Source organism: Eucalyptus grandis, chromosome 10 (genome assembly GCF_016545825.1).
Source record: "Eucalyptus grandis isolate ANBG69807.140 chromosome 10, ASM1654582v1, whole genome shotgun sequence".
In the NCBI taxonomy this organism is placed as follows: Eukaryota; Viridiplantae; Streptophyta; class Magnoliopsida; order Myrtales; family Myrtaceae; genus Eucalyptus; species Eucalyptus grandis.
Genome location: NC_052621.1, coordinates 8196325 through 8210095, shown reverse-complemented (window position 1 = coordinate 8210095; position 13771 = coordinate 8196325). Strand labels below are relative to the sequence as shown.

The window sequence follows — 13771 nt, the reverse complement described above, 5'->3', positions numbered from 1 at the left end:
TCAGTTAATTATTATAATCCTGGAATAGAAAAGTGATCAGAAAATATATTTGGAATAGTAACAAAAATTAGAAAAAAAAAAAAATAGCTTCTTCTTATCATGAAAAATTTCTAGAAATAAGTCTTTTTTCTTTTTTTTTCTTTTCTTCTCCTTCTTCCTCTTTTAATCGGTCAATGGAGACTCATTGTCTATCGTCGTTGCCGGTCGCCACCAATTGCCTCCACTAGTCATTGCCGCTGCGGTCGCTAGCTAGGAAGGAGAAAGAAGAGAGGAAATAAAGAAAAATCTAAAAAAAAAGCTATTAAAATATTAAAAGAAATTCCATGACACAAAAAAATTTGTGGCTCATACCAAACGTATTCATGTTCTTATTTTATTTCGGAAATAAAAATTTTGTATAGTTTCCAAACGTACTATTTTACTTAGAAATTGTTATAAGGAAAAAAAATAGAAAAAACTATTTTTGACAAGAAATTATTCTCTAGAATAAAAAAATTATCAAATCTATCTTTAACAAGCGAGGACCTTAGCCATGATCAAAGCCACAAAACCCTTTAAAAAGGTGGGGATTCAAACCCCCCACCTCCCCCTTCCATTATTAAAGTCAGAAGGGTAGCCATTAGGGCAAATCCAAGTAGTTTATCATTATTAAAGTCGGATATGTTCACATCATATCATGTACATTTTGTTTATATAAACGGCATATCATTATAAATGAACATAAATGTTCATAAATGGAGATATGAAAATATCTCGTAACACTATTCCTTAATTTATTTTTATTTTATTTTCCTCTTTTTTATATTATTTTCTTTATTATTTCTTTTTTCCCCTTTCATCATTCTTTAATAAAATTTTATCAAATAGTAAATTGTACTAACATACCTAAAATACAAAAATACCTAAAATATATAATAAATATAAATATTTAATTTATAGATTGAATGTTTATGATAAGATAGAATTAAAGTTAAATATATAAATTAAAATAGGATTAGTTAAAAATATTTTTTTTTTTAATTTTTATTTTAAATTTCTTAAATTAGAATTCAAATATTATTTATATTGAAATATAATTTCAACTTTGATAATTTAATAAGTTCGTTATTCGAGAAAAATAACTTTCCTATTATGAACATTAAAAATCATATCCACCTTTATCCCACTTTTCCCATTGGATAATTTTATCATGTGTATATCCCCTTATATCCAACTTTATCCTACATGAGTGAGCACCTAATGTAGGATAGAATAAATTATATCTTATCTCGAATTTTATCCCGACTGCCAAAGGCAGTCATTGCCCTAAAAATGAAAACCCAAAAATATGGATTATGAATGTGGCCTAATTTCTAAATCTATGTATGGTGTACGAAGTGAACATGACGACGTCTTACTAAAATTCATCATGAAGATTTCAAAGACGTATTGTTTCAATACTTGCAAAGACGTTGGTGAAAGCGATTGTAACCAAGGATCGCTCGAGCTACTGGGAATGAACTGGAACAATCGCTGAGAGAGCCCAAGGGAAACCGGAAAGATTGAATGAGAGCGGCTGGAGCAATGGGCAGAGGTGCGACCGAGAATTTACGAAGATGCAAGCAGCTCCAGAATGGACTGGCGATCGCCTAGAAGACCCGGCGATGAAGGATTTGTAGATAATCAAATGCAATCATTATCTCGTGTCCATCTCAATTCCCGTAGTTGACATTATCACCAAAGAATTTGATGCAAAATGGTATGCTTTTAGTGACAAAATACATAAAAAGCAAAAAGACTTCGTACATGGATTGGCAATGACACCAAAGCAACACAATTCAATTTGGGCGTGGGGAACCCATTGCCATCTCATTTAACCGAGATCATCGATTCACATCAAACTTCTGGGAAAGCTAACTTGCAAATGGCAGAGAGGCTAACTTAAAGCTTAGCACTGCCTTTCACTAAGAGCACTATTTAGACTCTGGAGGAGATACGGATTTGAGTGAAAATTTATAATAGAAAGCTGCCTTTCGAGTAATGTGCCGCTGGTTCACTTTGTAAATAGAGTCATGGCATGACATGATCTCAAGGCTTAGCTTCCAAAAAAAAGGATGGATCGTCAGTTTAACTCTCGATCCAGAAGCGCGTGCGCGCACATTCTCAGCAAACTCAACATGATGACTTTCAACATTCACCCAAATAGCCAGAAACCTTCCCGACCAGAAGTGGACATTCTCACAGGAACCAACTCAAATCACTATAACATTTCAAAAGTAATCTCAGTGCATAATTGAGACATTATTTAACAAACTCGGCCCACATTTTTCACCCTCCATTTTTTTAATAAATCACGATAGACAAATATACTGTGAACATCACTTGATATAATTGTCCAAAGTCTCTCCTGGCTTCTTCAATGACGGCTTTGCATACTCGATGAGAACGTGTGAGAGTATGGCAACACAGGCTAATCCAGCTATAATGACTGAAGTCCCTTTCCACGTAGATAACAGAGACAGCTTTTGGCAGAGTGTGAAGATCCCAAGATAAAACACAGCTCCACAAGCGAGGAAACCCTTTTTTTCAAAGAGAGAAAACAGAAGAAAAGAAGGACGAGAAACCGAAATTGGGTGATGATCTAGGGGCCGCAAAAGATGATCAAACACAATTTAGACAAGCAAAAAGGAGTTGAAGATAAGGATTCGAAAGGCAATGAGATAATAGCAACTCACAAATCGTAAGGACATTGATGGCCCGGCATAGTTTACCTCCTCGTCCTGGAATTTGCCATTGGCTAGGACTTTGCCCAACATGTCATCGTGAATTGTAAAACATGAGACTGCTCATGAAAAGGAAGTCAACCTTCTTATTCGACGAGCCGGGGCCTCGAATACTTATCTTTGGGCCGAGCGTGTCGTATATAATTAAATCTCCATGCCTTCTCCGTGAATTTATCTTTGCACCGCTGCGCGATGCTCGCATCGTTGTCGGGCAGTTTCTGCATCGAATATCGCTTCACGTGCGCTTTCACCTTCCAGAATTGAGGCATACAATGACGAATTACGAAGCGAAAAATTATTGCCATGGAACGTCGACAAAACTCGTCGTGTCGAGCGAGATAGCATACGTACAATGAACTACGTGTTCATTGTCGACAAAATTAACTCGTAAGTCTCCGGAAAAGTGTGGAGTTCAACCTGCCAATCAGAAGCTCAACTTGTCAAGAGAAGCACTTCAATGTACGACATATTGAAAGTTTAATAAAGAAATTTAGGTCAGAGGAATACCAAACATTGTACAATGAGAAAATGTTATTTTACTGGAACAAAAATAATAAAACATCAAGTACCTTAAGGCCTGCCCAACACCCCATTAGCCAAACAAGCTGTAACCACAGCAATTCCGATACTGCCCCATTCATCTTTCTGAATGCTCTCTTAGACACTGGCCAAACTGTCACAAAGCATACCGCCTGAAAGCAAATTACATCCAGCAACATCATTGAGATTGGGGTGCTCATTGATCTGTTAAATTATAATTACTCTAGTGCTTTCTCTGAATCTAGAAGCCAATAAGTAACCATTAAAATGGAAATGTACACTTTCCCTTTTGTTCACAGATACAAAAAAGAGGGAGAGAATGAACTTAGTGCTAGTTTGACTTTGAGTCGAGCTAATTGTGATCAGACAGAAAACTCGCTCATAAACCAACTAAAGCGAGAATAGATTCACCCCAAGATTGACCACGAAAAGGTAGTAACTCCTTGTACGAGGTTATGAATGACCAAGAAAAAACATCAGCATCAAGCATGCTCACCATCATGTGAAATCTCTAACATTGCATGGTTGACCAAAATGAACAAGAATGACCAAGAAAGGGCAAGAATTACTTGTATGAGATTGATGAGAAGGCCCGAGAAGACAAAGACGATGCCAAAGGGTATTGACATGGCTATCACTTCCAACTCCATCGCCACAAACACAATGACAATGTCGCAAGAGAGAAGCCAATGTGGAGTTGAAGGGACAAAAGAGAGGTGTTCCTAACAAAACCCTGTGAAAGGAAAACGGATTGATTTCAAGCTCCGGACATAGATTTCTAGGACGGCTGACCCTAAGTTGTCATGACAGCATCAGCAAAACCACATTTAAGAAGCTTTTCATATCAATCACCAACGAAATCAAGACAAGGAAATCAAGACGAGCTTTCCGAGGGTTTACCATGACTAGGGCAGGCAGTTTCGGTGAGCAAGAGCCAAACTCCACGTTAGCCTTTTGAGGAGCTGACGTCGGATAAAGAAGGGCGAGGCGGATCTCCCGGGGGGAGGACCAATCAGAGAGCGGCGACTTGCCGACGTGGGGCTCCCCGTGAGTGCGTGATTGTGGTCTCGAGCGGCAGCGCGCCGAGAGTTTCAGGGCCAAAGATTCATCTGGGGCTGGAGGCGAAATGACGAGAATGGGAATGGGGTTGGCGTGAGTGAGAGAGCCGCTGGAAGGTGAAATCTCGTTGGGCCGTCGTGGGGCCACATAGATTCTAAGCTGAATGACAACTCTTCCTGGCTGGGGGCTTTAAGATCAAGGGTCTATTTGGTAACTAGTCAAAGGGTTCGTTTGGTTCACCTTTGGGAAAATGCAAAACCATTTCCTCAAGTATCTTTGAGTGAATGGGTATTTTGTGAAGGTAAGTGTGTTTGGAAACCCAATTTTTTGTGTATGTTTTGCAAAACTACTTCAAGGTAAAAAGAAAAATAAAAAATAAAAAGAAAAGGGAGGAGGAGATGCAGCTGCATGGGAAAATCGTGGAGGAGCGGCTGGTGGCGGTGGTGTTGGTGGTGGTGGGGAGGCGGCTGGTGGCGGTAGTAGTGGCGGTGGGGGGCAGGTAGCTTGCCTGAGGTCGCCGACCTCAGGTGATGCCCTGGGTCACTTGACCTTAGGCGTCGCGACCCAAGCGACGCCGAGGTCACCCGACCTTAGGCCACCTCACCTAAGGTTGCACAACCTTAGGCGAGGCTTCTCGACGGCTAGGTCTGGTCGCTCGTGACAGGAGCGCCGCCTACTGCGGTAGAGCAACAATTTCCTTGAAGAAGATAATGAACAGTATTTTCGAGGACAAAAGGGGAAAACATGATTATTAGTAAGGACAATATTGGAAGAAAAAAAATTCATTAAACCTCATAGTAGCATTCTAGCATTTGGCCAAGGATACCTCCAAATGTTGAACCAAACGCCTAAAAATTTTCTCAATGGGCTTTCGGGGCTCAAAGCCCATTGAGAATGCTAAACCAAATGGGGCTAAATTATACCTAATTAGGCAGAAGAATAGCACAAGTGCCATAACTTGGTATCGGGGGACACTTAAGTGCCATCACTTCAAAATGGTACTGAGTGCCAGTTTCGAAGTTAAATGGGACACTTAAGTGCCATAACTTCAAAATGGTATCGAGTGCCAGTTTCGAAGTTAAATGGGATACTTAAGTGCCACTCCGTGAAAATCCGGTCAAATAGCTGACGTGACAACTTTCCGGCGAGTTTGGTCTAAAATGGTGTCGTTTTGCACGCGACGTGGCGGAAAAATGCAAAACGACGCCGTTTTGCGTCGACGTGTAAATAATAATATGAAAATTAATTAAATTAAATTTAAACTTAATTTTATTTAAAATATTCAAAAATTAAGAAAATTTAAAAATTTTAAAAATTTAAAAAAAAGGGGGATCGAACGGGTGGCCGAGGGTGAGCCCTCGCCGCGCGCCGCCTCCCGCCGTCGCCGGGAAGGGCGGCGACGGAGGGGGAGGGTCGGCCGGGGTCGCCGGATTTTTTAATTTTTTAATTTTTTAATTTTTAATTTTTTAATTTTTCTTAATTTTTAAATTTTTTGAATATTTTAAATAAAATAAAATTTAATTTTAATTTAATTAATTTTTATATTATTATTTACATGTCGACGCGAAACGGCGTCATTTTTGCATTTTCTCCGCTACGTCAACGTGCAAAACAACGCCGTTTTGGACCAAACTTGCCGAAAATTGCCACGTCGCCATTTGGCCGGATTTTACGGAGTGGCACTTAAGTGTTCCATTTACTCCGATATTGGCACTTAAGTATACCATTTTAAAGTTATGGCACTTAAGTGTCCCTCCGTGCCAAGTTATGGCACTCCAGATGTCCCAACCTCTACCTAATTATATTCTTTTGTTTTGGAAAAAAAAATTAAAAAAGAACGAAAATTCATTTTGTAAATTTTTTGTTCCCAATTTTTTCCCGAGAACAAGGAATAAAAAAAAATTACTTCTTTGATTTTGGGAACAATTTCAAAATTAAACCAACCCAAATTTCATTTTTCTCTTCTTCTTTTCTTCTTTTTCTTCTTCCTTCTTTCCTCTTTTTCCACTACCACCGCCACCGTCCACCGCTACTAGTCACTAACGACCGATTGGGTGAGGTTTGGCAAGGCTCACCCTCGCTTGGCCAGGCGAGGCTCACCCAGTCACTAGTGAGCGTCATCCAAATCTAGCAAGGTCAAGCCCTGCTGACAGCTAGACGAGGTCAAGCCTCACCCAACCAAGGCTCAACCAACGAGGCACGGCCTTGCTAGGGGCCAACGACACTTTGATGAGATCGTCAACCCTCATTTAGCCTGTCACCAATCACCCCAAGACCGGCGACCGACCAAAGCTTGAAGAAGAAGAGAAACAAAAATGGTAATAAAATTATTTAAAAAATTAAAATAAAATTGTTTGGATTAGAAATTTAAAGGCATTGCCAAATGCAATTCTATTTCGAAAATATAAATTTTGGACAGTTACCAAATGTCTTCAAATGCTTAGAAATTCGTTCAGAGAAAAGAATAAAAAAGAATTATTTTTTATCAAAAATTATTTTTGAAAATAGTTACGAAACAATCCTTAAAAGTCCGATTGGTTAGTTGTGTGGTGACGTGTCTCATAGGTCCCAACAACCTCTGTAAGAAGCTAGAAGATCACTAATTTTGAGGGCAAAAGTCACGGAAAAAAAGCATTAAAATTATACTCACCATAATATATTTACACTAAAAAAATTTCAGTGACACGAAAAATTCCCAACTTATATATATGCAACACATTAATCTTCCGTTAATAAGTACTGTTAAAAATCTACTTATACGGATGTTGAAAAACAAACAATATTGACATGATTCTCACGTGCACTAAATGAAATAAAAACAACATTGTGTATGGCTGAAAAGTCATATAATGTGACCTTAACAGAAGGTAAATGTGTTTGAGTTTAGGATAAATATGTTATAATGGGTACCAGGAATGCTTTGGAATATCACAATGCCAGCTTATAACATCAGACACAGCTTTTCCTTAAGATCTTATCCAATGGCAGGAGTGAGCAATTGTTGCATAGTTTACCCTGAAAATGGACAAATCCATTTCTTTTCATAGAAACACCTGTAATATGGGCATTGGTCAATTAGAGCATTTGAAGATAAGACGACCATCTTGACATACAAGGAGGAGAACTATTTCCTCTTCTTGGTTGGATCTAAGCATTAGCAACTGTCACATCTTCAAAGTTAAAAGAGTCTTTCCCATTATTAAGAAACACTATTCTAAGAAGCATCTGGTCATCCTTGAAACTTCCCTCTACCTTTGTAACAATTGTTTATTGGCACAATTTTATCCTGGCTGTTGTGTGGTGATATTGACGCACCAGGTATTGATACTCAAAAGAAAATGCCGTCAGAGTAATATTGTTCGTTCATTGGCCTTCCTCCTTGTAACTTATCCAGGTTGTTCTCGTGGGCATCTGTTCATATGCAGCGAGACACTTCATATACTCTTATCACTCTAAATACAAGTAATCTCAACCGCATTTGTGGAGACTAGGTTTTCTAATTTGTTATGGAGTTTACTTACTATCTCCTAAGCAAACACAGTAGCAGCTCTATTACAAACTTCCAGGGAATGTGATGCTGATTTAACTCAGTGTTTCATTTTCCTGTTTATGCATTTTGGGTTTCAAAATGTTATTGTGACCATCTTTGAAGGCATTGCACAAATCTCTTCAGGCTACTTGATATTCTTTTTCTTGGGTATTATAGAATTTGTCACTTAAAAATTTTTGGAATCTTATTTCAAATCTGTGCTTTTCAGGTCCACGAAGGCATCACAATTCACAGGATTATCAGGTCTGTAGCTTTGTAGTCTATCACTTCTAGCGTGGTTCAAAGTAGGAATCATATTGTCGACCCGTTATATTTTCTTTGCATTTACTATTTCATACCGTGAACATCAATATGTTCTCAAGGAGTGGTATTTACAGTTGGATAACGCATCCCACTTCCAAAGTGGTTTATCTGATTGCAATGACAATGAGTACATGACTGCTTATGGTTATCTTTGAATGTGCTTATAAAATCCAAGATGAGGTTCTAGAAAGTTATAATGAGCTGATTAGCTCTGGCTTATCCAAATCAAGTTCTGTTCTTCAAGTAATTTGTGCTCTAAATGTCAACCATCTTGATAACCATGGTTAAACTTGCCAATAATGCAGGTTGTTTGGCAAGACAACATAGATCCTGACAACATGACTTACGAGGTTTGAGCTTAATATTTCACTGTTTCATGTCTAATTTTTTATCAGTGAGGCTTGTGATGCCTTTCTTAGTTATTTTATTTCAAAATTTAGTATTCTTGCATGTGATTTATGCATTCAAGTGAGAGTTGCTGATACGATATATCATGCACAGGAGTTACTTGAGCTAGGCGAAACTGTTGGAACTCAGAGTCGAGGTCTTTCGCAAGAACAAATAAGTCTGCTTCCAATTTCCAAATACAAGCGTGGTTTTTTTTCCAGGAGAAAATCACGAGATGAGAGGTACAAGTTGATGTCATTGTCTTTAGTCTGTCTATTTTAACCCATGATTTAAGTTAAAAGTAAGGCGGGTGTCTTTGGATAGAGTTTTATATTTGCTTTTTGCTTAATCCAAATTTTCAATAACTCAAAACATTTGAAACTTTTAGTCTTTCACAACTTATAAATGTTGACATGTAGATTCGTGTATAACTTTTTCATAATTTTTTGAAATTCAGATAAATATTTTATATTTTGTCCGGAAGGCAAGGAAGTATTTTTTGTTTTTACTTAACTGGCAACTTTTTGTGCACCACCTCTCATCATGAGTTTAGGATGATATAATGAGTGAAGGGTGCTGTAGCAGGCAATGGATGGTCGAGTACATTAAAATTTTCTTCTCTGCAGTAACAAATTCCTTATTCATTTGGATGCCTGCAAGTGAATGAGATTATCAATAGGGATTGCAGTACAGCATTTATAAGAAACTAATGCCAGCTTTGCCCCGGTTTGTCGTTTGTTCTAAACCAATCTCTGTGATGTAAACAGATGTGTGATTTGCCAGATGGAGTATAAACGAGGAGACCGGCGTATGACCCTTCCTTGCAATCATATGTACCATGCTGGCTGCGGTGCCAAATGGCTCAGTATCAACAAGGTAATTGCCAAATTTCATTGTTTATTGGTTTATCATTTTCTTGGAGAAACTATTCGCGTTTTCTTCACCAGATGCTAGAAGTTACTGATTGCAACTTCTCAATTTCTCTCAGGCTTGCCCTATTTGTTACACCGAGGTGTTCGTGGATGCATCCAAAAGAGTAAAAAGTAATCATTAATGTACTCGAAGGCGAATTCTCATTTCTTTTGTTCGTTTCTCGAGCTTGGGTGGTGCATCATAGAGGTTGTTTGTTGCACCTTGCTTAGTAAAACAATGGGTTTTACTTGATATGAAAAGCTGAGCTATGAAGTAGGTACAGAAACAGCTGTCAGATAGCTGGACTTTGTATTTTCTATAAATTTTCAGGTTGTTTTTACATAGATAGCTGCACTGTCCCTCATGAATTTTATGATTCATTTGAATGTGCTTCACGAGATTCAGCGTTGCGTTGCAGAAATGTGTTGAGAAAGAATGCTGAGGAATGAGGAATACTTTGACCATGATAAACTAAATCTGAGTGGCTGTAAACATGTGACTCGCTCTATATATCAGAAATACAATTGACTGCTGACCACAGCCTCTAGAGTCAATCGTCCATCCCACCGGGCGTCTAGCTCGGCCGTAGTATCATTTTCTGGTGAAGCTTGGAAGCAATTAACTGGCCCTGGTATTACTCTGACTTTTGCTTTGACGCGATGCTGTTCGTTGCGCGATAGTAAACCAGGGATGATTATTGTCAGATCCAAGATAAGGCATCATGAGATAATTCTTCTAGTTTTTTCCTATTTCCATGAACATAAAGGGAGGTGAGTAGTATTGCGTTTGTATCTTTGATTTGCTTGCAATAGATGTATTGATTTGATACCGAATAGGGGAGGTCAAAATTGCCGGTCTGACCTGCTGGGACCGACTATATCTTGCTTCTCTCGACTTGCTGGGACCGACTGCATCTTGCTTCTGTCGACGCAATAACCAAAACTCGGATTACGGTTGTCGATTTTGTTTGACATGATCTGAAGCCCCGATCAAATTGCCTTCACCGTGGTCTTTAGGAGCTCATGCTTTCTGGCCGGTTCGCGACAAGCCAAAAAAACAGCATGACCAGAGTTACCTTCGCATAGTTCGGAAAGGATGTTCGTTTCTCTACATGCCATGTCTGTCCTCTACTTTTCATCCCGGTTTATTAGCGATGCTGCGTTCATTATAAGCCCCAGATTACCAAATGTCAACGAATGTCCCAGGTTCAAGTAGCTGGCAATTTTGATATGCAAAACGGACATAAATGGTTTCTCCACATGAGTTTTTCTCGATACATGAGGAGTTTTCATACTTGAATGAAAACGTGACGAAATATTGATATTAAAAATGCTAACAATTGACTGGTGCAATCAAGTATTGTTTTTGACAGCTTATTAACATGTGCTAGGATCGTGTTGTCTGATGCATTCCTTGAAGTGCCAATTCATTCACACTCGAATTGAGGACTTCCTACGACAGCATACCGGCAAAGTGCCCAGCGTCAATTAAGTTATCATAAACGACGACTATGCAGTCTCGATTGATGAATGGTCTCCCCTTACATATGCTTCGTGGCCTTCATGATGCTGGTTACGTTCATTGCAAGATTGCATGTTGCTGGGATGCCCGCTAGTTAAACGGTTTCATGCCTACCAATTGCTCATTCTTGTCCTGCTTCAGTAATGAACTAAAGATGGATGCGTTCTACTTGCATTGGATTAGAGGGCTCTCTGTATGGCACCTTTCAGCTCCTGTCGTTCTTCGTAGGTTTGCTAAATGGCCAGTCGTGCCTGGAATCCCTGATCCTTCCTAGAAAATCCTCCCATTCGATATGTATAAAGAAAGAGTTTGCAACTTGGGGATTTGGGGGGGGGGGAGGTGTTTTGAGTGATGGGTCTTAATGCAGCCTGTTTAAGTTCATTGAAGAGATTTATTAACCCTAGTAAGTGCGGAGAGACCTCTCTATAATGTATTAGAGCCCACTGATCCTTCCTTACATTAGTTCTAATCGGGAGTAATCCAAAAGGTCGAGCGACCATGGCAACTCGGAGGTAGTCTTGGCATTGGCCTAGGCTGGGCTACGCCATTTTCTTTTGCCTCGTCGCACTTGTCTGCCTTCCCCGCCAATTTATGTTACGCCGCCATATGCTTACGAGCCGCCACCGGCCGACGACCCGGAAATGAAAAAATTTTGTATCGTTATCAATCGAATTTCTATTTTTAGAGTAGAAATTTTGCCTCGTTATCAAACGATTATTTTTGCTTATAAACTCTTCTAGAAATAGAAATAAAAAAATCTATTTATGTTCCAGAAACTATTTCTAGAATAGAATGGTTGTCATGCACCCCCTTACTCACCTCTTCCACCACCAACGTCTTCGCCTCCTCCACCGCCACCATCCCTGAATTCTCCTCCACCACCGACATGTTCTTCTCCGCCTCCCCCCAGTGCCGATACGTTCACCTCCACTGCCGACTTACTCTCCTCCTCCACCCCGACACATTCGCCACCTCCACCGCCATCATCAGTGAATTCCCCTCCACCTCCGCTCCCTACTTGTTCTCCTCTGCGATGGATGTACTCACCTCCTCCACCGCCGGCGCCTACAAATTCTCCTCCACCTCCACCCCCATTTACTCACTGCCACCGCCAACATATACTCCTCCACCTTCACTACCAACATATTCCCCTTCGCCCCCACTCCCTATGTATTTGCCGCTGCCACGTATGTATCGCCTCCTCCACCGCCACCGTCTAGGAATTCTCCCCACCTCCAGCCCCTTTTTACTCGCTGCCGCCACCAACATCTTTGCCGCCACTGCCGCTTATAAACTCACTCCCCTCCACCTCCAAACTCTGCGTATTCGCCACCGCCACATGCATATGATCCTCCTCCACAACCCCACCTAGGGATTCTCCTCCACCTCCACCCTCTATGTACTACTCGCCGCCATCAAAATATACTCCACCTCCACCAACAACATATTCTCAACCACCGCCACTTATGAATTCCCCTCCACCCGCTACGTAATCGCCACGGCCTCCTACGTATTCTTCTCCTCCACCACCACCACCACCGAGGAACTCTCCTCCACCTCTTCACTCACCTCCGCCACCAACATATTTGCCGCCACCTCTACCCCTTACGTATTCGCCACCGCCACCTATGGATTCTCCTCCACCACCACTACCTAAGTATTCTCCTCCACCTCCACCCCCTGTCTAGTGTCTACTCACTGCCACCGCCACCAACATATTTGCCACCATCTCCAACCCTTATGTATTCGCCACCACCTCCGCCTAAGAATCCTCCTCCACCTCCACCCCCTATTTACTCACCGCCACCACCACCTAAGAATTTGCCTCCACCTCCGTCCCCTACTTACTTGCCCCCTCCGCAACCAAAAAATACTGCTCCATCTCCACCACCAACATATTTGATTCAGCCACCATTAATGAATTCTCCTCCATCTCCACCCCCAACTCATTCTCCTCCACGACCAACATATTCACCACCTCCTTCTCCGGTTCCATTACCAACATATTCTCCTTCACCTTCCCTGCCAATACCTATGCATCATCCTCCACTTCCAACCCCTTCCTATAGTCCCCACCGCCGCTGCCACCATTTGTTACAACTCACCACCTGCATCTCCCAAGTATATAATTCATCCCCCTCAACATCATAAATCTCCACCACTGCCACCACCAAAGTAGGTTATTCACCCACCTCATCATCACAAGTTTCCACCTCCTCCTAACTAGGCAATTCATGCACCGTACCACCATAAGTCTTCCCCACCATCTAAACATTGTCCTCCACCATATATATCACCACCTCTGCCACTAAAGCACGCCATAAAGCCACCACATCACCACAAGTTCTCTTTGCCTCCATCACAATTACTGCCGCCTTTTTATGTGTATAAACCACCACCACCATCACCATCACCCTTGCCTCCTTATATCTACAAATCACCACCTCCACCATCATCATTGTCACCGCTACCATATAACAAGAACTCTCCTCCGCCACCTCCATTAGCCACTCCTCCTTATGCTTATAAATCACCACCACCTGCTTTGCCATCACATCCTCCACCATCCTGATCATCATTGCCTCCATCATCCTACTATTACATCTCTCCACTACCACTGAATTCTCCAACTCTTGAAATCCCCTACCATTTTAATTCACCACCTCCACCTCCACCTCCACCTCCCTCTCCCTCTCCCTCTCCCTCTCCCTCACTCACGACGTGGGGGTTCATACTA

At 40.9% G+C, this 13771-nt stretch overlaps 2 protein-coding genes across 2 annotated transcripts in view; one reads left to right on the top strand and one right to left on the bottom strand.

Moving 5' to 3' along the window:
- The window catches only part of LOC104421531 (E3 ubiquitin-protein ligase BIG BROTHER), a 36123-nt gene extending 26210 nt beyond the window's left edge, over positions 1–9913 (top strand). Inside the window, exons 6-9 of the mRNA XM_039303737.1 lie at positions 8520–8564; positions 8716–8843; positions 9369–9477; positions 9590–9913. Coding sequence (XP_039159671.1) covers positions 8520–8564; positions 8716–8843; positions 9369–9477; positions 9590–9655 — 348 coding nt within the window. The 3' untranslated portion in view covers positions 9656–9913. The remainder of the gene's footprint in view (positions 1–8519; positions 8565–8715; positions 8844–9368; positions 9478–9589) is intronic.
- A 1932-nt stretch (positions 9914–11845) lies between these two features.
- On the bottom strand, positions 11846–13030 carry LOC120288695 (glycine-rich cell wall structural protein 1.0-like). Its single transcript, XM_039302784.1, has 2 exons — positions 12883–13030; positions 11846–12099 (listed from the first exon to the last, which is right to left on the bottom strand). The coding sequence occupies exons 1-2, from the start codon at positions 13028–13030 to the stop codon at positions 11846–11848; spliced, it is 402 nt and encodes a 133-aa protein (XP_039158718.1).
- Between the last annotated feature and the right edge of the window lie 741 nt (positions 13031–13771).